Raw genomic sequence first — 24,843 nt, forward strand, 5'->3', positions numbered from 1 at the left:
GGGCTCCCTACAAATGCCACGGTGAAAAGAGTAACTATCCCCACGAAATCAAAATGAAATCTGTCTGAAAATACCTTAGTTATTTAGCAGATGTTGGTTCAAACTTCTAGAGACTGACCCCAGGCGGGTTGTTTTTGACACGACTAAATAAAGCACAATTTGGGGGAAAAAATTTCTGGTAACGATGATCTCATTAACATGTGCCGGATGAATATGGAGGCCTGACTACATAGAAACTCTCTTGCAACGTACATGTGACCTCTACCACGAAGATGGTTTCTATAGCTTAGGGACCTGGGGTCTGGTGTGGCTCAGTCACGCGGATAGCGTTGAGGTCACCAGGCCATAACGTCCATGGGCCATCTCCCCTAAGGATGGGCTCTGTTGACGGAGAAACCAAACTAAAGGTGAAGGTCTAGGGAGGGAGAGTCAAACATAATAATCTGGGAGATCCGGGTGTGGCCTGGCTCTGCAGGCAGCACAGATCACCAGGCTTTTAACAGCATCCTCTCCAGGTCTTCTGGTTGGAAAACAGACGTAGGCATCCCTTCTGTTGAGGAGACATGCCTGGATGCTTACCGTTCCTAGTTCCCATAGTGGTTGTCTGTGAGTACAGGGGCCTCATGCCCATTTACAGGCTGTGTGTCACTCACTGTGCGTGGGTATATTGGCGAACCTCTGCATTTGCCTCCATTGGGTCCTTCAAGGATGTTGGAGTCCATGTGTTGCTTCTGAGACATGCAGACTCAGAGTGGGTAGGGATTTCAGCTGAGTGTTCAGCAGGACTCAAGCGTGAAGTGCAGGGACTTGGCTCCAGTGACCCCATTGGCCGTCAGTGGGCTGGTGTCTGGGTTAATGGCCACTTGGTTTGGGGGCCAGCCCAAGCAGTCCTATCCTGGGGGCAAGAAGTCAGCAGAAAGGGCCGAGACTGAGGGCTACAGGGCTGTGGAGAGCTCTGCATTCAGACAGAAAATTGGGACAGAATGTGATTGGATGTTGCGGGATATCGGTGTCATCCTCCTACCTCCTCTTGGCTGCAGCACAGAGAGTGCCAGGACTCATGGCCACAGCCTGTGCAGTCCGGGTCCCTGTTTCCATTGCGACCACGACATTCTTCTCGGTGTCTTTACTGTCTGTGTATACCAACATTTCAGGAGTCGTCCCCAGCCCCGCAGAGCCCCAGCCATGTCAAGCAAGGAGCAGAAACATACAGAGAGAAGTGCCAAGCGCCCTAGGGTTGATCAGAATCTCCCACCAGATGACTTGCAGAACCCAGGTCGAGTCACCCCCGGGAACAACTGATATGGGGCATATGGATGGGGGGATCCTAACCGAGGGGGGACATTCTGCTACTCCTTGACGGGTGGAGCACCGGGGTGGCCTAGTACTCACCGGGTCTTTCCACGGAGTTCCAGGTGTGGGTGTGGGGATTCGCATGCTGAGAAGTGATTCTCAAGCACACTCTGGGTTTCTATCCCCAGCCGATGTTCTTCCCCGTGGCTGGGGTGCAAGGAAGTTGGCCTTGGCCAACAGGCCTCTGAAGAACCCGTGGGCCACGGTGGTTTTCCTTGCAAGGCTTGTACAAACACAAGTACCTGCTGTCCCCAGACTCAGGCCTAGTTGAATTTCACCTGGGTGGGACTGGGGTGGGTCATGAGTTTCTGGAAGAGTACTCTAAAACTGCCCTCGGCGATGGACTCTGTGGACCCCAGACTGAAGCTGTTTCCCACGTGGGACTATGAGAACAGCACACTTCATTCACAAAGGTTTTTCCTTTCTTCTCGGTGCAGCAAACAATCCGGAGGCTGATACCAGTGAGATGGGCAGCTGTTCCTCAGGATCAAACGTGCAGGAGGCCAGGTGATGTCTTAAAGCAACTTTGGCCTGACCCAGGAGGTAGTTTCAGTGTGGTTTTGTGCAGAAACTTCTGCCCTTTTCTGGGAGACGGCTACAAACGGAGAGTTTAGTGTTTTGTGAAATAAGCCAGCACCAGAGACAACAGTCAGCTGTTTTCTCTCATTTGAGGATCCCAGATTATAAATAGGTTCATAAAATGATATCACCCGAACTCAGAAGGGAGACTGGGGAGAGGCAGGCAATGGCCAATAGAGGGGAAGGTTTGAGGAGTGGAGGCCAACTCTGGAGGTGGAGTGTGGTCACGTGGCATGAAGGTTGAAGAGACACTGCTGGGTAATAGAGGAAGAATAAGTAGCAGGAGTGGATTGAGGAAGGAGCAGAGTGAATAAGGCTGTAGTTCACGAAAGACGGCTGGGCACACCTTTATGAAACCCGTCAGTGCTGTACAGTGAATGGGCTCCGGTCAACATGTAGTATACAAACCCCTACGCTGTCACAACATAACACAAAGCCGCTGCTTGTGGAGAGGAGACTCTTTGTGGAGCCCAGTGCAGTTGGGCTGGGAAGGCCAGGGATGCAGTTTTCATGAGTCATCCAGCAGCCAGCCTGAGGTTGGTTTCCTGGGGATATGGCTGACTTTGAGTCACACACGCTCCAGTAAGTAACCCTTAACCGTGTGCCCATATGTATCTGCAGTGAGCTCTTTGGTTCACTGTGAAAACCTCAATAAAGGAATAAGACCAATGACCCGGGAGAGGCAAATCCGACTTTGTCTCACATGAGCGCTGGTCTCTCCGAAATCGCGTGCCTCGCCTGCCTTTCCTTCAGAGCGAAGTTAGGATGTTTGTCCTCAGTTAAGGATTCTTGTGTGCATTTTCCACAGGGAGCCTGTTCAGAAGAGGATACGGGATTTCAAAGGTGTGTTTGAGCAGGTCTTGCTAGTCCAGGAGCTTTCATTCCGACCCTACAACTCAAGCATGGTGAGAACGTGGTCGCCTGTCAACAGAACAACAGGACTCTGTTAACAGTTCTGTCGCTCAGGAGATGGATTTTTATCATCATTATTATTAAGTTTTGGAAGAGTAAATTGCCATTGTTGTCTAGGGGCTACCTTTAACTTAACTTTTCACTAGCTGCTCTGAACAGGGGGATGTTGCAGCTGTCACTGAGGCAGGGGAGGGGGGGTCCTGCTTCCTGCATTGCACTGGAGATGATGGGAAAGCAGGTTGTTCTCTGCTTTTCATCTTACTGCACGAACTATATGTGGCATTTCGGCAGCTGTTTTTCACCTTCTGAATTAAGTCACTTTTCTGGCTTTCCAAAGTTGCCCTCCTCCAGGAACCCCTGCCCAAGGAGGGCTTGGAGAGCAGCATTTAGGCCGTACACACCCGTGAGCCTGTCAGGGAATGGTGAAGGCAGCCAGGCCATGGCCCGACAAGAAGAGTGTCATGGCGTGCGAACAAACATCAGCATCACGCATGCCACACTAGCTTGTGGTCTGTCGTCCACGGTAACCAAGTCAGAGTACCACACGCCCCTCAAGCTGAGACAGCTTTTTTTATTACTTGTGTAGGTGACCCTAAAACAGCATTACAAGAGAGACATCGTCAATTCTTTGCCGGTGTATAGAGTCAGCTCATGCATGCAAGGATGTCCGACAGCATTCCTTCTTTGTGGTACAAATGAACTGCTTGGTTTTTGAGGTTTCCAGAAAACGGTTTGTCAGTGGTTGGTCACTCGTCAAAGCACAATGCCCCCATTTCTGTATTGCTAGCACAGAGGAGATAGAGGCGGGAGAATCCAGAACTGGAGGTCGTGCTCGCTTACCTCTCAGGATTGAGACAGGCCTGGGCTACGCAAGAGGCGGTCTAAAATTTAAGAAAAGAAAAATAGAACAAAGAACAAAATGAACACCAGATCTGTGCATACTCCTTCCTGTTACCGTGTAGGTGGTATGTCAGGGATGAAAGAGCGCCTCTTCCTGTGGATATTTGATTTAAAGTGATACCATTTCCTTTTGTCGACTAGGGGACATAACCCGGTCCTTCCTGGCAAAGAGGAAGCAGTTTGAAAAGGATATACATGCCTCTTTCAGAATCCTGAATGCAAACCTCCACAGTATTTTCAAAGCGCAGCAGAAGTCAAGGTAAAGTTGTGACCGACCCTCTGTAAAGGAAACCTGTACAGCTTTCTCTCTTCCTTCCAAAGTCACTCCCGCCTGCCATTGTGACACTGCTGAGTGGAGTCACTAATGGGACCTAGGTAGCACTGCATTTTCTCTGTGAGCTAGTCCTGTCCATAGCTGGAGGACCGCCCCCCTCGTTTATGCCCTCAGGTGTGTTAGCTGCAGCAGGACTGGTAAGAGAACAGTTCCTCACTTCTCAGATGACAATACAGATAATGTCCTGTGAGGAAGGCCAGGCCTCTGTGGTCCTCAAAACTGTACCTTTTAGGATGTGCCATCGGCACTCTCTTTGGTAAATCGTCGTCCCCGCGTGGGGAAATGGTTCTGTGCACTCTTTGTGTATGTGACTTCGAGAAGATGAAGGGTATGTTGCCTTCAGCACACGGAGTTGGGCTTTCAGGATCTCTAGGTTACTCCATAAGGGGAAGGGAAGATGAATCTAATTTTAAGCCGGAAATGCAATCTTGGGAAACGTATGCGTTTCTCGGCGTGCAAGAGGGAAGACGCACAAAGTGATGACACCGGTGGTAGCAAATTAAGACAAGTTCTTCTGGGACGAGAGTGGTATTTCCGCCTCTCAGGAGACAATTTAATTCATGTCCCCTTTCTCTTTTGCGCCTGGCTCTTGTCTCAAAATGTGAAGTGTGTGCGTCCTTGCCGTAGCCTCACACAGCCTGACAGTGCTCATTAATTGTGACTGTGTTTCACAGGCAAGAGCTTCACGCCATGCACTCCCAGATGTTTGAGTCGCTGCATCAGGGGTGGCTGGACGATGTGGAGAGTTCAAGGAAGCAAGAAGATCACCTCGCTGTGAGTGTCGCTCTTAGCTTGGAATAGAGCCACCTTGTCTGTTTCCGAAGTGGCAGGGCTTTGATGCTTCGATGCTGCATATCGCCATGGAAAGGGACCCGACAGGACAGGACGGGACATGAGCATCGGGAGACAGGGAGGGTGGTGCTTGTGCCCCCGAGTGACTGGCCGTCCTCTCCAGCTTGCTTCTCTTTCTGTGGAGGGGTGGTGTGGTCATGGCTTAGGAGCCAGCATAGGAGGGAGGCTGAGTAGGCACTGCTTGGAGAGCACAGGAGAAGGGATGGGCTTGGGTGCTCAGAGGGAAAGCTATACCATCCGTGCAGTGCAGATGCCAAAGGTGCAGGACAGGGTGAGGGTGCGGTCCCAGGTAGACTTCTGACACAGTGACGAGGGAGGCAGAGTGAGAGCAGTCCCTGTGGCTGTGGCAGAGCAGATGGAGGCTTAGCGTTCAGAGGTAGCTAAGTGTTCATGGACACAGAGTAGTGCTGTCTTTGAGGAGTCTTTCATCCTGATGGAGGACAGGCCGGTACTCCCAAAGATGCTGACTTCCAAAAGTAGGGAAGCAGAGCCTGGAATCTGAGGGAGATGGAGACAGATTCCAGTCTGGCGGTGAGGAGCATGTTCTCCGGACCCCACTCATTGCCATGCAGCCATAGTCCTGCTGCTTGCTCCTCATGAAAACTCAGAAAATAAGTCACCTCCCTGCTTCAGTTTCCTAGGAGGGTGAAAGCAGAGCCGTGAAGAATCCCCGTCTTTCTAGACTTTGTGTGTGGAGTGCTTGCAGTTTTTGACATGTTGCTGTGGAATGTTTGACCACAGGAGCTGCAGTATGTTTGCTATTCGTCTTCCCTGCCCTTCTTATTAGGTCGATAATACAGTTGATGGGATGATGTCACACTCCGGGGAATGACTGATTGATGAAGAACTTTTGGGGGGGTGGGAGAAGGGATTCCTTGGAAGCTAGTCCGTGCCCTCGGTGTCTTAAAAATACTTTATGAATAAACAAAGGAACTTTTGTGCTTAATTTTGGCGAGTGAGGTTGGAATCCACAGATGAGGTGGGGCTTATGTTAATTTCAAACTGAATAATGATTTTATAGTATTTTTGCATCAGCTAGATGGACTCTCTCCCTCTGTGACAGGTCAGGTCTTGTTATGTTGCTTTTGGCACTGAAGGGCATGTCTTCAAACGCGTTCTTGAAATGTCAGCACACAAAACATCACGGGAAGCGATTTCTGTGACTGGCAGCAGGGTTGGATGTTCAGTTGTACTGACATTTTGTCATTATTCTCCTACGTTTCAGCTTATAACTTGGAAGCAGATGAAGATTTTACAGAAAGCTATAGGGGATCACGAAACCACGATTGGAAACGCTAAAGATTTACGCGACACATTTTTGAAGGTCTGGTAGATTGCACTTGTCAACAGAACACACCCCTATGCCATGTCACGTGTCTATAAAAGGAGAAGACAGATTGGCCCTTTCTCAGCTTGTGGGAGAAGTAATTAGTTCTGCAGAGCATGATCACACTCTCTTAGGAAATTTTTCCCCACACCTAGGAGCGATGCTAAGGTTTGTTTGACCTGGGAAGCCGATGACAGTGTCGGGGGCAGCTTTCTAGCACAGGAGCTGGTGATGAGAGCTCTGCTTAGAGAGGATCACAGTGCATCGCAGTGATGAGTTATGGACCTCCGGTGACATTGCGATGGAGATTGGCACGTCTGGGGATCCTTCTGGTTTTCTCTGACTGTTTGGATTGGACAGATCAGTGAAATACACAGTGGGAAAGGGTAGCTTTTATTTTCTTTCATACATTTATAGTCTTCCGACATTAGCATTGTTCTCCAGTGTTGGTGGTCATGCGTTTCAGCATCTCCCCAAGAGATGAGGGAAATGAAAAAACTGGTAGAGAGTTAATCCTCTTTGAACGGCGAGCTGGCAGTTCTACCCTTGCTGAAGCTCCAGGTCCTAAGTGACCTCTGTATATCCAGGGATTGAAGCAGCCCTTCAATGGGAATTCTTTTTGATACTCTCATTAAAATGCTCTGTGAAAGATCTCTCCTCAGACCCGACTCAGATGCCCTATCTAAAGTGCTCCATGTGTCATAGTAAATTCGTTTTCAGGATGCTGGTGAGAAGCTAGGTCTGTCTTCGCTGAGCAAGTGTGAGTACCCCTGTTGGTACCCTAGTGAATATTCCTAGCACCCCCTGTACTCCAGGAATGTGCCTATAAGCCCAGATGGTGAGGGTAGAGACAAAAGGATCCCTGGGGCTTGTGGGACCACCAGAACAGTCAAACTGTAAAGCCTCGTGTTTCGTGAGAGACCCTGCCTCAAAACTTTATGTGGTGCGGGATTCTGGAAGGCGAAGCTATTCCCGAGTGCACACGTATGCTTGCAGACATGTACGCGTGAAGGAAATCACTTTGAATTTTTAATGACCTCTGGTCGCCATACTCAAACACACGTGCATGCACACTCTCCTCCACCCCCATGCACACAGAAATATAAGTTAGTATTCAAGACCTTGAGAGCCACCTACATACATCTAGGCCTTTAGGAACAGCTTAAGAAAGGGAACATGCAGCTCTAATGCAGCTGAGTACTGCCTGGGAGCCTGTTGGAAGAGCCACCCAGAAAGGCTCACTTCTAACTGTGGGTGCTCAGTGTGAGCAGCAGCAGTAGCTCAGAGGGAGCCTTGTGACTGGGTTTCTCTGGCTTCCCAGGTGGTCCCTTCTGCCCTGTGCTCTTTCTTCTGCCTCTCTCGCTTTCCCTCTGCTTCTCCACCCAGGCTTCCCTCCTTTCCTAGTCCTCAGTTCTGCCTCTGAGAGACTGTTGTCCTGAAACACGGCCTTTCCCTCTCCCAGATTTCCCGGTGGCCTTCTTGCTTTGTTCTCTCTGTTTCCTGTGTCCTCCGCACAACACCCTCTACCACACACACACACACACACACACACACACACACACACACACACACCACACACACCTTCTTGAAAGCTTCACTTGCTGCTTGCTTCTGTCTCTCCGTCTTCCCTCCCAGAGTACCAGCTTCTCCTGAAGTGACTCCCATTCCATGCCCATGCTTTGCTTCTGTTTTGTGCCCAGAAAGCACCATGTGCACTGTCTTCCCTAATGTTTTTACTGCTTGCAGTCGCCATCTGTGTCCTCTTCAGCCGCCAGCCCAGCAAGCTCCCCTTCCATACCTGTGTTCAGCTAGTGTGCAGGTCATCTGTTCCTAAGCTGCTCTGGACCCTGGGAATAGGGCAGGGACTGGACCAGCATTTTGCCCTTTTCTGGACAGAGGGCGACACACTTCTTTCTCCTCTGTGTCCACCCCTGCAGTGTCCTTTGAGAGAACAGAGGGATTTGAGTCCTGGCTTGAGCTTTCCTTAGACCGAAGGGTCGTGGGATTGCACACTGTGTGTTCTTCGGTGAAAATCACATTCTATTGGCATGGCAAATGGCTCCTTCCTCTGAGCAGCCTTGGGGGTGTCCAGTGTGGGAATCCTTGGGGAGTCTTCAATGTGGGCCCATGCCTGGCCTCCCAGGTCTGCCCCACGTGAGGCCTTTAACATATCTCCACCCATTTTCCAGATAAGTCCCTTTGCTGTTCTTGTCCCACAATGATACCACCTTAAAATGGGGGACTGGAAGGTTTCCTGAAGTGGAGTAACTCTTTAGATGTGCTGAAGTAGCCACTGTTCTTACTCTGAATTCCTAACAAGCATCCTTTGGATATGCAAAGTCGGTTCTTTTAAAATTACATGAGGTGAGGTGTCAAGCCAGACTCGAGTGGAGATTTGTTCGTTTGTTTGTTTCAGAAAGCCAAGGACTTGCATGAACATGGCAAAACTCTCATTGGTGGCGAAGAAAGTGAAGTGAAGAAACAAATCTCCAAGGCGCAGGACAGAGTTATCATGGAAAGTGTAAGTCGTGGGTCTGTAATGCTGTGTGCCTCGGGATGGCTTCCTAAGGGCAGAGATGGAACAATGATCCCCTAACTCTCCGTTTTCCCACAGCAAGAGCAGGATGTGTCGGTAGTTGAGACGTTCCTTCAGTCCCTGGTCCTTGACAGCTGTGAAGAAACCTTCTGAAGCTCACCTGGAGGAGGCACAGGGAGCAATAGCCGTGCCCAGAGGGTCTTAGTAGTAGTCAGTGCAGCTCCTTTCTCTTTACTTTGTCGGTTAGAAATAAGACTGAGACTCTGTTGACCATGAAGTGAACCCCAACAGTTCTGTGAGTAGCAACATTTAAGTGTGGACCCTCCTGACCCTGACATTCTCCCCAGCAGGGCCAGTTACATTCAGGAAGCAAATGTCATTTGATTCTACGACAGGCTGCTTTGGTTCTCTGTCACCTGCCCAAAGTGAATGTTACCTTGCTTATTTCAGGAAGAAATAAATAACGGTGGGATCTGCCTTTCCGGGCTTGCTTTCATTCATTCATGAGGTCACAGAGCCACCTGCATTGCAAATGGGCCTTTACAGGAAAACCAGCCCCCCCCTGCTCACTCAGACGTACAGTAGAGCACAACTCCTAGTTTCGTGCTCAGATGCGCTAGACTGTTAACATGGTTCCCGAGGCAGAGCCAGATCTTCATGTGTTGGCTTAGAGCTTGCAGTGGGGCTCTGGCTTTTCCCAAAGACATCCAGACTCATTTCTGGCATTATTCAACACTGGCTGGAAGATCCCTGCCCTTCCCTTTGGTCAAAAATATTTTATCTGTGAGTGTGTGCATAGGCACTTACAGTTTCAGTATATTAGGTGGGTGTTTCCACGAGCATTTTCTAGTGTTCTCTTTAGAGTTTAATTTTACTCACGTAGTTCTGCGTGTGTGTGCGTGTGTGTTTGTCTGACTCTTGTGTCATTCTTTTACTCTTGTCCTATGCTGTATCTTTTGAAGGAGAATCTGTGTTCAGTACATTTGACATTTATCTTCCTGGGTGTGTCCTTGTTGAGTCTTTGCGAGCATATTCCCAGTGTGTGTCGGTACCAGGAAGGTCAGACTTTAGGCTCAGTTCCCCTAGGGCTTGAGTTACAGGTGGTTGTGAGCTACCCAAAGTCGGCGGTGGTTAGCTGAATCCCAGTCTTCTGGAACCACAGATGGAGCTCTCAACCATGGAGCCATCTCTCCAGCCCTGTTCAGCACACTAGAAATTGCTTGACCTTTTACCCGGAGTTTGTGAGCTAAGCCTATTCTTTGTGTAGATTACAGCAATGAATCTATGATGGAGAACAAAAGCCTTCTGGGAGGGGAGAGAGGAAGGATGATCACATTCTCCTGTCCTTCCCGTCCTGTGGCTCTGCCTACCACTCTTTGTCCCAAATTTTCATGGTGAATTCTTTTCTAGTCTTCCTTTGAAGGCCAACCTGATGGATTTTTTTTTTACAAAAATGTCACGTGTGTGTGTGTCTGTGTGTGCGCATGCGTGCATGCACAGGTACACAGGACAGAGGATAGACCTTGGGAGTGAGTCCTGAAGGTGTCGGACCTGGAGATTGGACCTGGTGGAACATGCCTGTTCAGCCATCTTACTAGCCCATTGACTTTACTACCACATACATTCCTCCCTCCCTCCCTCCCTCCCTCCCTCCCTCCCTCCCTCCCTCCCTCCCTCCCTCCCTCCATCCCTCCTCCCTCCCTCCATCCCTCCTCCCTCCCTACATCCCTCCTCCCTCCATTCCTCCTCCCTCCCTCCATCCCTCTTCCCTCCCTCCATCCTTCTTCCCTCTCTCCATCCCTCCTCTCCCTCCCTAGTATTCCCTTCCTCCTCTTGTGTTTCACGCTCACCCCTGCCATGTATGTGACTGTGTAGGGCAAAGGTTGACACTGCATATCATCTGTAACCCCTCTTTTCCCAGACAGGATGTGATATTTACTACTGAACATGATTCAGTAGGGTAGAGGGTAGCACCACAGTAGAAGCTCCGAGGAGTGCGGGGCCCGCCAATGCCCGTGGGACCAGGATTGGTGATGCAGCTGACCCCTCGGCCATCAGGAACGAGTCACTTCTCAGCGACTGTGTCCTTCAGATCAATCTACATTCAGTTTAGTGAAGCCTCACCTCTTTGAGAGAGACAGACAAAGAAGAACTCAGTGAGGAGGACCAGAGCAAGAAAGTGGGAGGAAGGGGCTTAATAACACCACTTGCCTCTAGCAGCATGGAGAGCTTGAACTTGGCTTTACATAGGGCCTCCATCCGATGTTCCTTATTCTGAGGCATGATTCAGGTGGACGTGATGGCCTGGACAGTGAGACCCCTGGCCGTGGTGACCTGAGGCTTCCTTCCCTAGGGCACAGCGAATACCTGTCTGGGGCCTGGATTGGAGGCGACATTGAGGTCAGAGCTCAAAGAGCCTTCAGAAGATTGTCTCCAAGGTCCCTTCGGGGAGCCCATACAGGCAACAGGGTGAGGTCACTCTGAACGAGTGTGCTGTTGGCAACCATTGCACACCAGGCCCCAGTGAGAAGCTGCTGGCAACCATTGCACAGCGGGCCCCCGCTGAGAAAGTGGACCTCCCGCGCAGATTAGTTGGCTGCAGAATCCTTATCTTTTAAGACACAGTCTCTCAGTGAACATGAAACTCACTGATTTTGTCAGGCGGAGTGGCCAGAGAGCTTTGCGGATGGATCCAGCACTCTGTCCTCCACGCCAGACATGCTGGCTCTAGGGTTTAAGAGTATTGCGGTGCCTGGATTTTCCGTGGGCGCTGGTGATCTGAACTCAGGTTCTCAGGTTTGCATGGGAAAACCTAACCCACTGAGCCATGATCCTTGTCCATCTTTAATTTTATGGTCAGTAACATTAGTGTTAGAAATGAATGACATCTGCGGTGCCATTTCATCCCACGTACACATGTGCATGGATGGTGTGCAGCCTCGCCATACTGCTACCTTCTCCCTGCTCTCAGATGCTACATCTCACAAACCTCTCTCTCTTCTCAAGCGCTGGTATTACAGACCCTCACCGTTAGCCTGAGATGTGGTATGTGTATGTAACTGTGCGAGTGTGTATGTGTCCATGTATGTATGTGCAAATGTGTTCGTTCAGGTTCCCATGGAGTGTGTTTGACCCCCCAGAGGGAGTTTATCAGTCAGTCTTGGGACACCTGACAGGGTTCCTGGGATTTGAATTCGGGTCTTCTGGAAGAGCAACAAGTGCTCTTAAACACCGAGCCATCTCTACAGCACCCTGTGCCTAGGTTTTCAATGGTTCTGGGGATGTTCATGCTAATTCAGCAAGCATTTTACCTGCTGAGCCATCTCCCCAGTTTCATGTACATATTCGTTTCATAGGCTTTGAACTCAGAATTTTTATCCGTTCCTTGTCCACACTGATGATGCATACAGAACACATTCTGTGACAGTTCTCATTATTTCACTGTGTGGCATCTACACTTTGCAAATGTGGGTCTGCCTCCTGGGTCACATCTCAGCTCCAATCACAGTGTCCCAGTCTGTGGGGAGCAGGAAGATCCTTGTGCCCACAGATCTCCTGGGAAACCAGGAACGTTAAGCATGCAGTAATATCTTCTCAACGGAAAAGATGTGAGACCTGTTCTTCCATCCAGAAGGCTGGGGATTGGAGGTGATTAATAGCCTGGTGATCTTCACTATCTGTTGGACCAGGCCATATCAGGCTCCTACAACCAGGACCAGAGATACCAAATAGCCCAGACGAGTTCAGATTTCCAGAACCTTTGAAAACCTCAGCACAAGGTGCTGTAGAGACGGCTCGGTGTTTAAGAGCACTTGTTGCTCTTCCAGAAGACCCGAATTCAAATCCCAGGAACCCTGTCAGGTGACTGATAACTCCCCCTCTGGGGGGTCTGACACCCTCCTTGGGAACCTGAACGAACATATTTGCACATACATACATATACACATACATACACATGCACAGATACATACACATACCACATCTAAGGCCAACGGTGAATGTCTGTAACACCAGCACTGAAGAAGAGAGACAGGGTAGAATCCTGGCACTCAATGGCCTAATGCTCTAGACCAATCAATGAGCCCCACAGTCATAGCATTACCTTGTGTCAAAATAAGTTAGGTGGGTGCCTGGAGTATGTCTGGCTTCTACATGCAAAATCATATCTGCCGGCATATGCACATGCAGTTGTGAACACACGCACGCATGCGTGCACATGCATTCACGCACATGAGTTCTACACACATGTGATGTGGGATTCCCCTCTGTATGCTATGAATAGGTTTTACTACCGTTGGTTAATAAAGAAGCTTCTTTGGTCAATGGCAGGGCAGTACAAAGTTAGGTGGGAAGTTTAAAATGAACGCAGGGAGAAAGACGGCAGAGTCAGGCAGATGCCATGCACCTGCCAAAGGAGACAGACACCGGAAACTTACCGGTAAGCCACAGCCTTGTGGTGATACACAGATGAGTAGAAATGGGTTAATTTAGGATGTAAGACATAGCTAGGAATATGCCTGGGCCATCGGCAAAACTGTGTTGTAATTAATAAAGTTTTTGTTGTGACTATTTGGGTCTGGTTGGCCAGGAAATAAACGTGAAGTCTCCACTTACACATATGATCACATAAACATACGTACCACATACCAAAAGATCTGCACACTCTCTCACACACACATATCCACACATGTGTGCTACACATATGAACACATATATGAACCACATATCAAAATATTTACACTTGCAAACATACACAGAGGTGGACACATGCATTCAAAAACAAGTGTGTCTACACATAGAACACATATATGAAGCACATACCAAATGATTTAAACACATCTGAAAACATGAAGAGATGCACACATTCACTCACACAGATGTGCCACACATATGAACATTTACACATGTACTGCATACCAAAAGATTTATGCATAAACCTGCATACTCCATACACGTGTATTCACACACACATGTGCTACACATAGGAACACATTTACACATGTACCACATACCAAAATATTCTCTCTCTCCCTCTCTCCATCCCTCTCTGTCTCTTTCTGTTTCTCTGTCTCTCTCTTTCTCTCATACACGCAGGAGTACACACTCGAATAATACAAGATTCAGTGATAGGGTAATGTATTTTTCATCTACTACTGATAGAATATCTCAAGTAGGAGATATTCAGTGCTGGAAGCATTACTGAAGGTCCATAAAATCACAGATATTTTGAACAAAGGGGGAAGTTCCCCTAGATGATTCACAGTTTAGGAAGTACCATGATTCTGGCCAGAGGGGAAGTTCTCTCATTGACTGTGGAGAAATGAATTCTGCTTGTAGAAAATGAGAGATGCCGAACGCACACTTGTTTTTAATGCTTCTGCATCACAGGACACAATGAGACAAGTGGTCAGGACGAGGAGAGGCCCCATGCAGAAACATGAGTTAGCATGGGACCATTTTTGTTTAAAAAGGCATGAAACATTGGGAAGGGAATGCAATTACATGACTCATACCAGCAAGTCGGAAACAATTCTATATTTATTAAACCAAATGTTTTCAAGTAATGATTTCCCATGGAATATGTGTGTGTATACATATATATACATATATATATGTACACACACACACACACACACACACACACACACACACACACACACATATATATATATATATATATATATATATATATATATATATATATATATATGAAGGAAACCACAGGATAAGAGTCTTAAGTGTACAGAAGACCTCGTCTATCACTGATGTTCACATACTACGTGCACAATAAATTTGAAACACAAAACATTCTCAGTTACCGCTATCCATACAAAGGAGGAAATACATAAACCACGAGGAAGTGAGCTATAGGCATACTAAGGATCAACTCTTAATGTGACAGGCAGTTGACATCAGGTAGCAGACCACATTGCATTGAAAGATCTTATAAATTTTGTGGGGAAGTGACATTTTCACATACTCGTCACAATACTTACATCTTTTTTTCTTCAGGAGTTTTAATGAATTCTACCAATTTCACTACTTCTGGGGCACAGTCTTTTCAAGTCTACAGGACGCATTCCCTTTGCAGGGTTATCGTCATTCCCATAGGTTCCATGACTGAACAAATGTAACAGCAGTATGCAATGGCAAGAGTGTGCCTCCTTTAACTATTTCTCTGAAGATGACAAGGATGGACCACTCTTGTGCCTTCTAATTTGGTCAAGTGATACTGAGGTACACGACCCCACTGTATCGACACCAATGTACTGCTAACCATTAATTACGATGCTACCAAGAAAAACTTGCCATTACGACCCGTGGGCTGGAGGATGCTATAGACATCTCTGGACTGCCGTCACACAAATCCTTCGGTTTACTTGGGTTTTTAGCAGAAAGGGGTATCTTTAGGAACAGGAGAACACAAGAAGATGTAGTCGCTGAAGCCGCAAACCACAAGCAGCTTCTCCCAGAGAATTTCCATGAGAGAATCGCTTCCCTCGTATCGACTTTCATTTCTTCAGAGTATTATGAGAATAACAGATCCAGGAGAGAGAGTTGACCAGCAGCATTCTCTTGCTGGCGCTGTGAAGCACAAGGACATATTAAACGGACATATTAAAATAAACAGTGCTCGTCAAGTCTCAGTTTGCCCTGAAAGGCTCAGTACTTACATTCAGCATCAGAAGTTTCATTTCCAAGGTGGCTATTAGACGTCTCAGCTCTTCAATGAGGGAATCTCCCTGAGAATCCCTCAGTATTACAAGTTTCTAAAGTGAAAGAGACACGGGCAGAAATCAGCCCTGGTCATTTTGTTTACAAATGCGAACAGCAATATTTAAAAGGGAGTAGATGTGGTAAAAAGACATGGTTTCATCATTCCAAAACAAGCATACAGCATGTGCAACATGGAGATCAATCACCCACCAAAGAGACACATACGTTACCACTCCACAACCCACTGCTGAAAGAATGAAACCCAATGAAAACAGAGAGCATGAGGCATGAGCTCATTGACTGCCACTCATTTCTTTGGGAGCTGGAGTAGCTTGTCGTGTACCACTGAACACCATAAAATTAAAACTCAAGGTTTCCACCCCCACAGTGCCTTCAGTAGTGTGTGACATAGCACATGCCACATTTAAATGCTTGTGTGAAATGCTGTGGGGGAGGGAGCTTATAAAACTTCGCAAGACCTCTTCCCTTGGGCACGCCACCCCTGTGACCTGGTGAACAGCCAGCCCAGCCACAGGGGCAAGCGAGTTGCAGGTTCAGTGAGCCATTCTGTCTCAAAAAGATACGAAGAAGAGTGACTGAAGATACCCACAGCTGGCTTCTGACCTTCACACACACACTCAGAGGAACGTACACGTGTGTGTGCCTCAGTGCACACACACACCCAAGGGAAAATGCACTGTGAGACAAGAACAGATGGTCTGAAAGGCATCAATGCCCTGTACAATACGAACAACTCTGGATGAAATCGCCAAGGCAGCAATTCCTGCTTCAAAGGACTCTACCCACCGTATGTGAACTCTAAAAGTAAAAACTCATTTTGTACTTAGGTTTACATGGAACCATGACACCATGAGGAAAATGCTGGAAGATGCTCTGGTACAATGGTCTTGCACTGTTTCAGTAAAATCCTGACTGGCCAGTAGCCAGGCAGGAAGTAGAGGTGGGGCCAAGAAAACAGGAGAATTCCAGGAAGAGGAAAGGGTCAGTCTTCAGTTGTGACCCAGTCCAAAAGGAAACAAGATGAGAATGCCTCATTGATAAAAGGTCCCAAGCCATGTGGCTAACACAGACAAGAATTGTGGGTTGAGATGTAAGATATGAGAGTTAATGAGAAGACTGAGCCAATAGGCCAACCAGTTTATAAATAAAATGTAGGCCTCTGTGTGCTTCTTTGGGACTGAATGACTGCGGGACCGGGCGGGACAGAAACCTCTGTCGACAGGAAGATGTTTACAGGTAACTTTCTGAAGGAATAAGCCAAAGCATGGAAAGAACGCCAGAGTATTCAATGTCCCTGTGTGTGGGTTGCTTTCAGAATGTACAACAGACCTCCAAGTACTGTTCACACAGATCTTTAAATTCTTCCATTCTCTTCTTCTGAATACCCAGAGACTGATGAATAAATTTTTGCTGCTCCTTGAAGATATTCTGAGACACAGACAGTAAAAGATGTAAGAACAATACAGGGAAACTCAGAAATATTTCAAAAACGTGACTCTGTATCATATTTATGCAAAACATATACAAGGAAATCACTAGCAATTTTTCAAGCACGATGGCCACTTACACAAGTTATCTAATACTAAAAAATTACCATAGTGATGAGAATCTCATTCATTTAATGGAACGTTTTCCTACGTAACAGTATCTAAAACATTGCTGTTAGTTTCTGAAGACTTGAAAAGCCATCCATTAGAGACTGTCATAGCTGGTGAACCCTCTGTGGTTACAGAAATTACCCTGAGATGGCCCCAGTGTCTCTCACTCCCTACATAGGAACCCACTCCCTTTTGTTCTTGCCAGTAAGAGTAGAGTCCACAGCTGGCCTGCTTAACAGGCAAGGATTCTGTAAGACTTACGTCGGATACTATCCTGGACCAATATAAGAATGCACATCTAAGAGTCTTTTGAAACCAATTCCATGAGATGGGGACCTTAAGTATCTCTCCTTTTACACCTAGCAATCTGAGACACAGAGGTAAATTATTTTTCCCAGTGAGAGTGACTAGCAAGGGACTGAACCGTGACTGCGTTCCAACTGGTGGGATTGCAGAATGCAGGGGCCATACTCCTGCCCACTGGACTGGACGGGGGGCGGGGTCGCCTCCATCTCCCTCCACATCCCAGCCTCGGCCTCCCCTTCTTTGGAAGTCAGAATCTCCAGGAGGACAGCTCCATCCTACACCAGGAAGGAAGATTCCCTCAAAGATGGCACTGTCCGGTGTCAGGCATTTATTTGTGCCCCAAAACTCATAAAAACCTCACTCAAATCTCCAGGTTAAAGGAGAGTCAGTCATCCCATAGCTATCACGGATTGAAGCCTTGCCTTCCTTACCTCTGGGAGTGGGCTGGTCTGAACTCCAAGCACTGAACGCTAAGCCTCCACCTGCTCTGCCACAGCCACAGGGACTGATCTCACTCTGCCTGCCTCTTCACTGTGTCAGAAGGCTCTGGTGGGCCTCCTGCTCCTGGTGTCTGCACTTCTTGGGTGGATCAGAAAGGGCTCCCTCTTAAGATACAATCCCATACCTTCTCCTGCACTCTCCAGGCAGTGCCTGCTCACCTGCCCCCCCCCCATGATGGCTGCTAACCATCACTGACCTTGTCATCTCTCTGCGGGAAAAGAAACAAACCAGGGGGAAACGGTCAGTGGCCAGTCTCTTGTCACCACATCCACCACCCTGCTTGCCTCCCTAAGTTCTTGTCTTGTCCCTTCCCTCCAGACTTGCTGCAGGAAGCCCTGCTACTTCTGATGCTGACACAATGGATTCCTTGAAAGCTAAGATGCTTGACACTCACAGCGAGTTTTTTTGCATGTTTCTTGACTTCAGCTGCATCCTCGGATAACTTTCTTTTCAAAGTCTTCATCTGATGAGAATATTCTTGATAAAGTTTCTGCCTGTGAATGATATAGCAAGGAACAGTGCAATACTCCATCCCAATAGGAAGAAAGTACATTCGAAGCACGACTGACTTGCCCTCACTAACGCTATTGGTGGAGGATGGGGAAATGGCCTCTAAACTATGCAGACAGGGAAAAGGAAGCTGATTGGATTATTTCATTTTACACCACAGCATTTGCTCCTTCCTGCTGAGAGAGAAGTACCTTCCCACGCCTTTGTGCCAGAAAGCTCAGGAAGAACTATTGTTTTACTATCATTCCACAAATATTTGTCTGTCTGACAGACACAACTTGTGGTTAGTTCTCTCTTTCTGAAGAACAGGTCCAAGGAGCATGCACATCCGCTCCCATAAGAGAATTCTGCTGCGGCCTACCTGCTTGCTCTTCCTCACGTTGTGCCAGTGTGGATCTCGGTACAGTAACACAGTGAACACTGCTCCTGACAGCTATACGGCTTTGGAGGCATGGGATTTTCATTTCTATGGCACCGAAGAGAGGCTAGACTGACTGTGGGATGAATGCTTTGAGGATTTCAAGCTCCAGGTGCCCAGCACGTTCACGTGATACATACTGTTCCACTGACTCAACAGCAATGTGTCAAAACGGTCATCATAGCCGGGCGGTGGTGGCGCACGCCTTTAATCCCAGCACTTGGGAGGCAGAGGCAGGCTGATCTCTGAGTTCGAGACCAGCCTGGTCTACAAGAGCTAGTTCCAGGACAGGCTCCAAAAAAAAAAAAAAAAAACCCACAGAGAAACCCTGTCTCGAAAAAAACCAAAAAAACAAAAAAACAAAAAAAAAAGGCATCGTAATTCATGGCTAGGAAACGCAGCTGACTTTGGTGATGATGTGAGGCTATAGCATGACTAAAGAAGTCTACCCTATACAGAAATGCCAAGCCGAACACGTTATCCAACTGAGCTTCTGGCCCGTGGGGGTCACGGCTATTCCTCAACCTCTGGTCATCGTGCTTACTAACCAAATGTCAAAGTGTCTGGGATAACAGCACCAAGAAGCAACAACCGTACCTTTGCTCGCCCTGGATTTTTAGAATATCCTTAAATTTCAGCTCCACGTTTTCGAAAGACTCCGTGATGATCGCTGTGAATCTTTCGCTGTTGCCCTGAAGAAAGTTCTTATTGGGCTCTGTATTGAAACACATTCTTGAAACCATTACTGTAAAGTTCCGCCAGCTTTAGTTTTCTACTTAGAAAACCACTTGCTATTAATAGAGGGAAACAATCTGTCAATGGCAAGAATATCTGCCTCCTTTCTTTCCGTCAAGAATTTCAGTGGTTATGACCTTGATGTGAGATTGGAGAGCTGGACTTCAGTGTCTATATATTACAGACAAAACACAGGGAAGGGAACTTAGCAAAACTGGCAAGAAAGGGTTTCAAATCGCTGTGTCATTTCCTCATGGGGCATCATTAAAAGGTAAAATTCAATCAATGTACATATTATGCTCCAGTTCAAGGACACATTCTGAGGGACTGTTGGGCCGCTTTGTGCAAAACACAACAGTAGTCCGTTTACAAAGATCTCCAAAGGCTCAGAGATTATTGCACAGTCAGATGAAAATACTGTAACTATTGTAGCCATTGGAGCTTTTAGGCAAATTTGACAGGGGAGGCACCGTGAATATTCTAACGGGGGAACCACACTGATCGATAAGTCTGTGGTATTGGGGATGGAACCCAGAGCCTTAAGATTAGAAGGCGAGTGCTCTCCCACTCAGCTACCTCCCTATCCTGATTCCTGAAGTTTCCAGAATTGATTCTCTGTCAGAAACCTCTACAGAGCTCCTAGAACATTCTCAGATTGTAATTTTTTTTAACTGTTTGTGTGACTGACTTCTGACAGAGAAATTTAAAGCAGGACTCAGTCTGCGCATACAATGGTCACAGTGCTGACTTCAGCTCCCCACTGCATGTGCTGTTCTTTACACATTAAACAGTGGTCAGGTATTTAGGGGAGGCTGGCCATCACCCCTACTCACACACACGCAACACACACGCACATACGCACAAACACACAGGGAGAGAGAGAGAGAGAGAGAGAAAGAGAGAGAGAGAGGAGACAGAGAGCTGGACTAAAATACAAACAAGTAAAGTAATATGTGGTATTTTGTTTGGATTGTTTTTCAAGACAGGATTTCTCTGTGTAGCTTTGGTGCCTGTCGTGGAACTAGCTCTTGTAGACCAGGCTGGCCTCGAATTCACCGAGATATGCCTCCCTCTGCCTCCCAAGTGCTGGAATTAAAGGCATGTGCCACCACTGGCTGGCTTCAAATGTGATATTAGAAACAGATATATCACTTGTGCAAATTAAAACCTTGAAGACATCTAATTTTCAAAGATCCCACTGTTAGTAAATAACAGCATCCACACCACAGGTGCCATGTTCTCAATATTGGCAATTAGCGTGAAGGAGAGAGTTGGTAATCTAATAAATACTATTTGATGTTTGGGTTTTTTTTTTTTTTGGTTTTTCGAGACTATTTGATGTTTGAGAACAAGGCAGTAAACACACTCTCTTGTCTGCCAAGCGATACCTCCCTCGCCTTGCACTTCTTTGGTTGAAACAATTTTCTCAAATTCCTGATAGCTCCTAGAATGTACCTTCAAATTCTTCAAATAAATTCTGTATTTTCTTCCTGCAAAGAAATCACCTTTTTACTTCGATGTACATAAAAGGCCATTCTTGTAGTGAGTGGAAGAAGTGGGGGGTGCCACACAGCCTACATACAATTCACATTTCAAGAACAGGCCACCTTATTCCTGTCAGACAGGCTCTATGACAGGACCCGTACTTTGTTGGAGGCATGAGATTTTCATTCCTTACCACATTGAACATCTGATCTACTGTAGGATGCTGCTTTGAGATCCTTAAGCTCAATGCACCCAAGTACATCCACGTGGTGCACGCGCCTTAGTTGCTGCATTTACGTACTTACTTACTTACTTACTTACTTATTTAATCTCGGTTTATTCTGTTAGTCTGGCAATCAGCAAGGACCCGCAATTTCCCCCGGGTTCTGCCATGCCTCAGCCCTCACTTCTGGGCTTAAAAGCTGGGCGTGGCCACACATGGCTTTATCTGTGGGTGCTGAGGGCCTGAACTCAGGCTCCTGTGTTTGCACCTTAAGCACTCTTCCACTGAGCCCTCTCTCCAGCCAGACTTTTCTAAATTTATTTCGTGAAAACATGAAACGTATCACTTGGCCTCTTGCCCTTCTGTTCCAGAGGAAGTACCCTCCTCACCACTGACATCAATGACTTCTCTTCCTGGTGTATTAACACGAAAGAGGAAAAATATTTTGAAACAAAGTGTGCTGTTCTCATCATCTCCCATGGAAAGCAGTGTCATTATATTGTTTCTAGATTCCATATCCAGCATCTGTTCCTTACACTTTTTCAATAGCCATCCGTGAAATCATGAACACACACACATACATGTCACATATACATCACACACAGAGACACAGACATACAGACACACACACATACATATCACATATACATGACACACAGAGACACAGACACACACATACATATCACATATACATCACACACAGAGACACAGACATACAGACACACAGACACACACATACATATCACATATACATCACACACAGATACACAGACACACACATACATATCACATATACATCACACACAGAGACACAGACATACAGACACACACACACATACATATCACATATACATCACACACAGAGACACAGACACACAGACACACACACACACACACCACCTTAGGCTTGACTCTCAGACCAGTTGGTCCAGGCACCTGTACAGGCCTTCCAGAGAGTCACTGTGACCCATGTGCTCCTGGAGAGGCATGTTGACTAGGCATGTGGCAGGTTTCCTGTGTGGCAGAAATTTCAGGTGGGGGAACCTAAAGGCCCCAAGAAGCTTGAACAAGAGTTATTAGCATCTGAAACCTCCTGCTATTCCAATAAAAGTTCATGCACATAATCCACTCAGTGCTCCACCCACCAAGAGATTTTAGGATGTCCCCGGGGCAGACACAGCCCTACAGGGCCCTTCTGTTTTTGTTGTTGTTGTTTGATTTTTTTAACCTTGGGTGATGAAATCTGGGGTCTTGGTGACATGCATGAGCCTTGGATGCGTGCCAGCACTGTCAGGAACTTTCCCACCCACCAAGAGATTTTAGGATGTCCCCTGTGGTGGACACAGCCATATGGCAGTCCATCTTGTTTCTTCAAACCTGGAATGATTGAATCGGGGTTCCGGGTGTCATCTGACCTGAGAATCAGACCTGCCTCGGATGCGTTTCAGAACTCTCAGGGGCTTTCCCACCCACCAAAAGACTTTAGGATGTTACCCAGGTGGACAGAGCCCTACAAGGGCCTATCTGGCTTGTTGTTGTTGTTGTTTTTATTGTTTCTGGTTTTGTTTTTTACCTGGGGTGACTGCATCTGGGTTCTTGGTGTCATCCCATGTGGGATTCGGATCCAGCCTCTGACGCGCGCCAGCACTCTCATGGGCTTTCTTCTCCCCGCTTGACATGGCTAGAATCTTCTTGGGCTAGACAGGACTCCGGTCACTACAGATACCAGGAGGAATTACAGGATGGCAATGGGAACAGGGACTTGGACTCCACAGGATGTGGGCAGATGACCTGGCACTTGTACTGCAGCAAGGAGAGGGCAAGAGGATGTCACCACAGTTCAGTTCTGCACCATATCTCTATCTGAACGTGGAGCTCTCAGACCCACTACCTCTCAAGATTGCTCCTCTGCTGCGTTCCCGACCCTTGGGTAGAAAAATCCTGGGCACTGCCGGTGTAGGAGGGTCATCTGTCTATGTGTTACTTTCATTGGTTAATAAAGAAACTGCCTTGGCCTTTTGATAGGCCAGCCCTTAGGTGGGTGGAGTAGACAGAACAGAATGCTGGGAGAAAGAAAGCAGAGTCAGCCAGATGCCATGAAGCTCCGGCCCGAGATGGACGTAGGTTAGAATCTTCCCGGTAAGCCACCACCTCGTGGTGCTACAAAGATTATTAGAAATGGGTTAATCAAGAAGTGAGAATTAGCCAATAAGAGGCTGGAACTAATGGGACAGGCCGTGTTTAAATGAATATGATTTGTATGTTGTTATTTCGGGTGTAAAGCTAGCCGTGCGGGAGCCGGGCGGGATGAAAAGCAGGCCAGCTTGCCTCATCACTACACACTGCCTCCTGCCTGTAAAACAAGGCACCAAATGCTCGTGTCTGGTTGGGAACGCCAATGCATTGAGGGCCTACTCAGTCACCTGGGCCACGTCTCCCAGCTCATAAGCTGTCCCACTCAGCCTGCCCAATCCCTGTAGCCCTCTTGACTCCTCCCCAACCTTGCACTCTGGGGCCTTGCTCAGTCCCATTTAGAAGCAAAGCTCCTGAGATCACCCCACAGGTTTCCCTCGGTCCTGCCTCTTTGAGATCCCACTGTCCTGGTGCATGAGCTAAGTAAGGTTCCTCTCGGATCCCTATCACAACTGGGGAGACTCATAACAGAGTTACTCAATGGCAAATCATCCATGCAGGTATTCTCCCACCCTGGGAGCCTCCTTCTCCTCAGCGAGTGGTCGTGCCTATCTAGGCCCCACCTCCCAATGCACATCTCTCTGACGGGCTGCAAAGGCATACACGCCCAGGATTAAGTGGCCTGAAGTGGCACTTGTGAGATCTGGATGCAGAAGTTACCCAGACGTCGGATGCAGAAGGGGCCCAGTCCTGCCCCACCCCCTGCAGACAGGCATTTCTGTCGAGGCAAGGCCCTTGGGTGCATGTCAGTGGGCCCCAGATGTCCCTTGAGGACTCCAGCTGGACACAAGGAGGAAAACATGGACAGTCACTACTTCCCCTTCTGTACCTCACTGCCACACCCAGCTCTCTTCAAACCTGCCACCCTCAGAACCCCTTCCTCTACTGCCTTCAGCGTCCTATTTCACTACCAGGCAAAAGTGGGTCTTTCAAACTTCACCTCACAGATAAAACCTTGGCCCTTCCTCCTTAAGATCCCGCTCTCCTCCCCCAAAGGGCTGTGCATCCCTGCTGACCTGGGCTCGCGATCGAGTCTGCTATTTACCCTGTCCACTCACCTCGGTGACCACACTTGAGAATGCCCCTCTGAGAGGCTCCTTTCCCGCCCCCGTCAGACAGAGGCCCCACCTCTGGCACTCCTGAGGCTGCCTGCAGGCCCTCGCACAGGTGTGACACTGTCCATCAGTCTCCCATTCCCGACTCGGGCCCTACAGTTGCCTATGTGCTTGATTAAAGTGCCCAGAGTTCCCTTTCAGACCCGTGAGCCTGTCGAACTCTTGCCAGTGGAAGCATCGCAGGAGGACCCAGTTGTCCTGCCAGGACCCACAGACCCCAGGAAGGAA

General features: G+C 47.8%; 2 protein-coding genes and 1 pseudogene across 2 annotated transcripts; 1 reads left to right on the forward strand and 2 right to left on the reverse strand.

Moving 5' to 3' along the window:
• Positions 1 to 1,178: 1,178 nt before the first annotated feature.
• LOC142841332 (X-linked lymphocyte-regulated protein 5C-like) lies at positions 1,179 to 9,215 on the forward strand. Its single transcript, XM_075958164.1, has 8 exons — positions 1,179 to 1,276; positions 1,791 to 1,860; positions 2,741 to 2,775; positions 3,886 to 4,003; positions 4,753 to 4,852; positions 6,156 to 6,254; positions 8,674 to 8,778; positions 8,872 to 9,215. Exons 1-8 carry the CDS (start codon positions 1,186 to 1,188, stop codon positions 8,944 to 8,946), a joined length of 693 nt encoding a protein of 230 aa, XP_075814279.1. The 5' UTR covers positions 1,179 to 1,185; the 3' UTR covers positions 8,947 to 9,215.
• Positions 9,216 to 11,218: 2,003 nt separating this feature from the next.
• Positions 11,219 to 11,395, reverse strand: LOC142841875 (small nucleolar RNA SNORA70; annotated as a pseudogene).
• A 3,926-nt stretch (positions 11,396 to 15,321) lies between these two features.
• Positions 15,322 to 22,986, reverse strand: LOC142841521 (X-linked lymphocyte-regulated protein 3C-like). Its single transcript, XM_075958450.1, has 8 exons — positions 22,896 to 22,986; positions 21,654 to 21,723; positions 21,055 to 21,089; positions 19,462 to 19,579; positions 18,331 to 18,430; positions 16,861 to 16,959; positions 15,468 to 15,563; positions 15,322 to 15,378 (listed from the first exon to the last, which is right to left on the reverse strand). The coding sequence occupies exons 1-8, from the start codon at positions 22,984 to 22,986 to the stop codon at positions 15,322 to 15,324; spliced, it is 666 nt and encodes a 221-aa protein (XP_075814565.1).
• Positions 22,987 to 24,843: the final 1,857 nt, after the last annotated feature.

Source organism: Microtus pennsylvanicus, chromosome X, assembly GCF_037038515.1.
Source record: "Microtus pennsylvanicus isolate mMicPen1 chromosome X, mMicPen1.hap1, whole genome shotgun sequence".
NCBI classification, from domain to species: Eukaryota; Metazoa; Chordata; class Mammalia; order Rodentia; family Cricetidae; genus Microtus; species Microtus pennsylvanicus.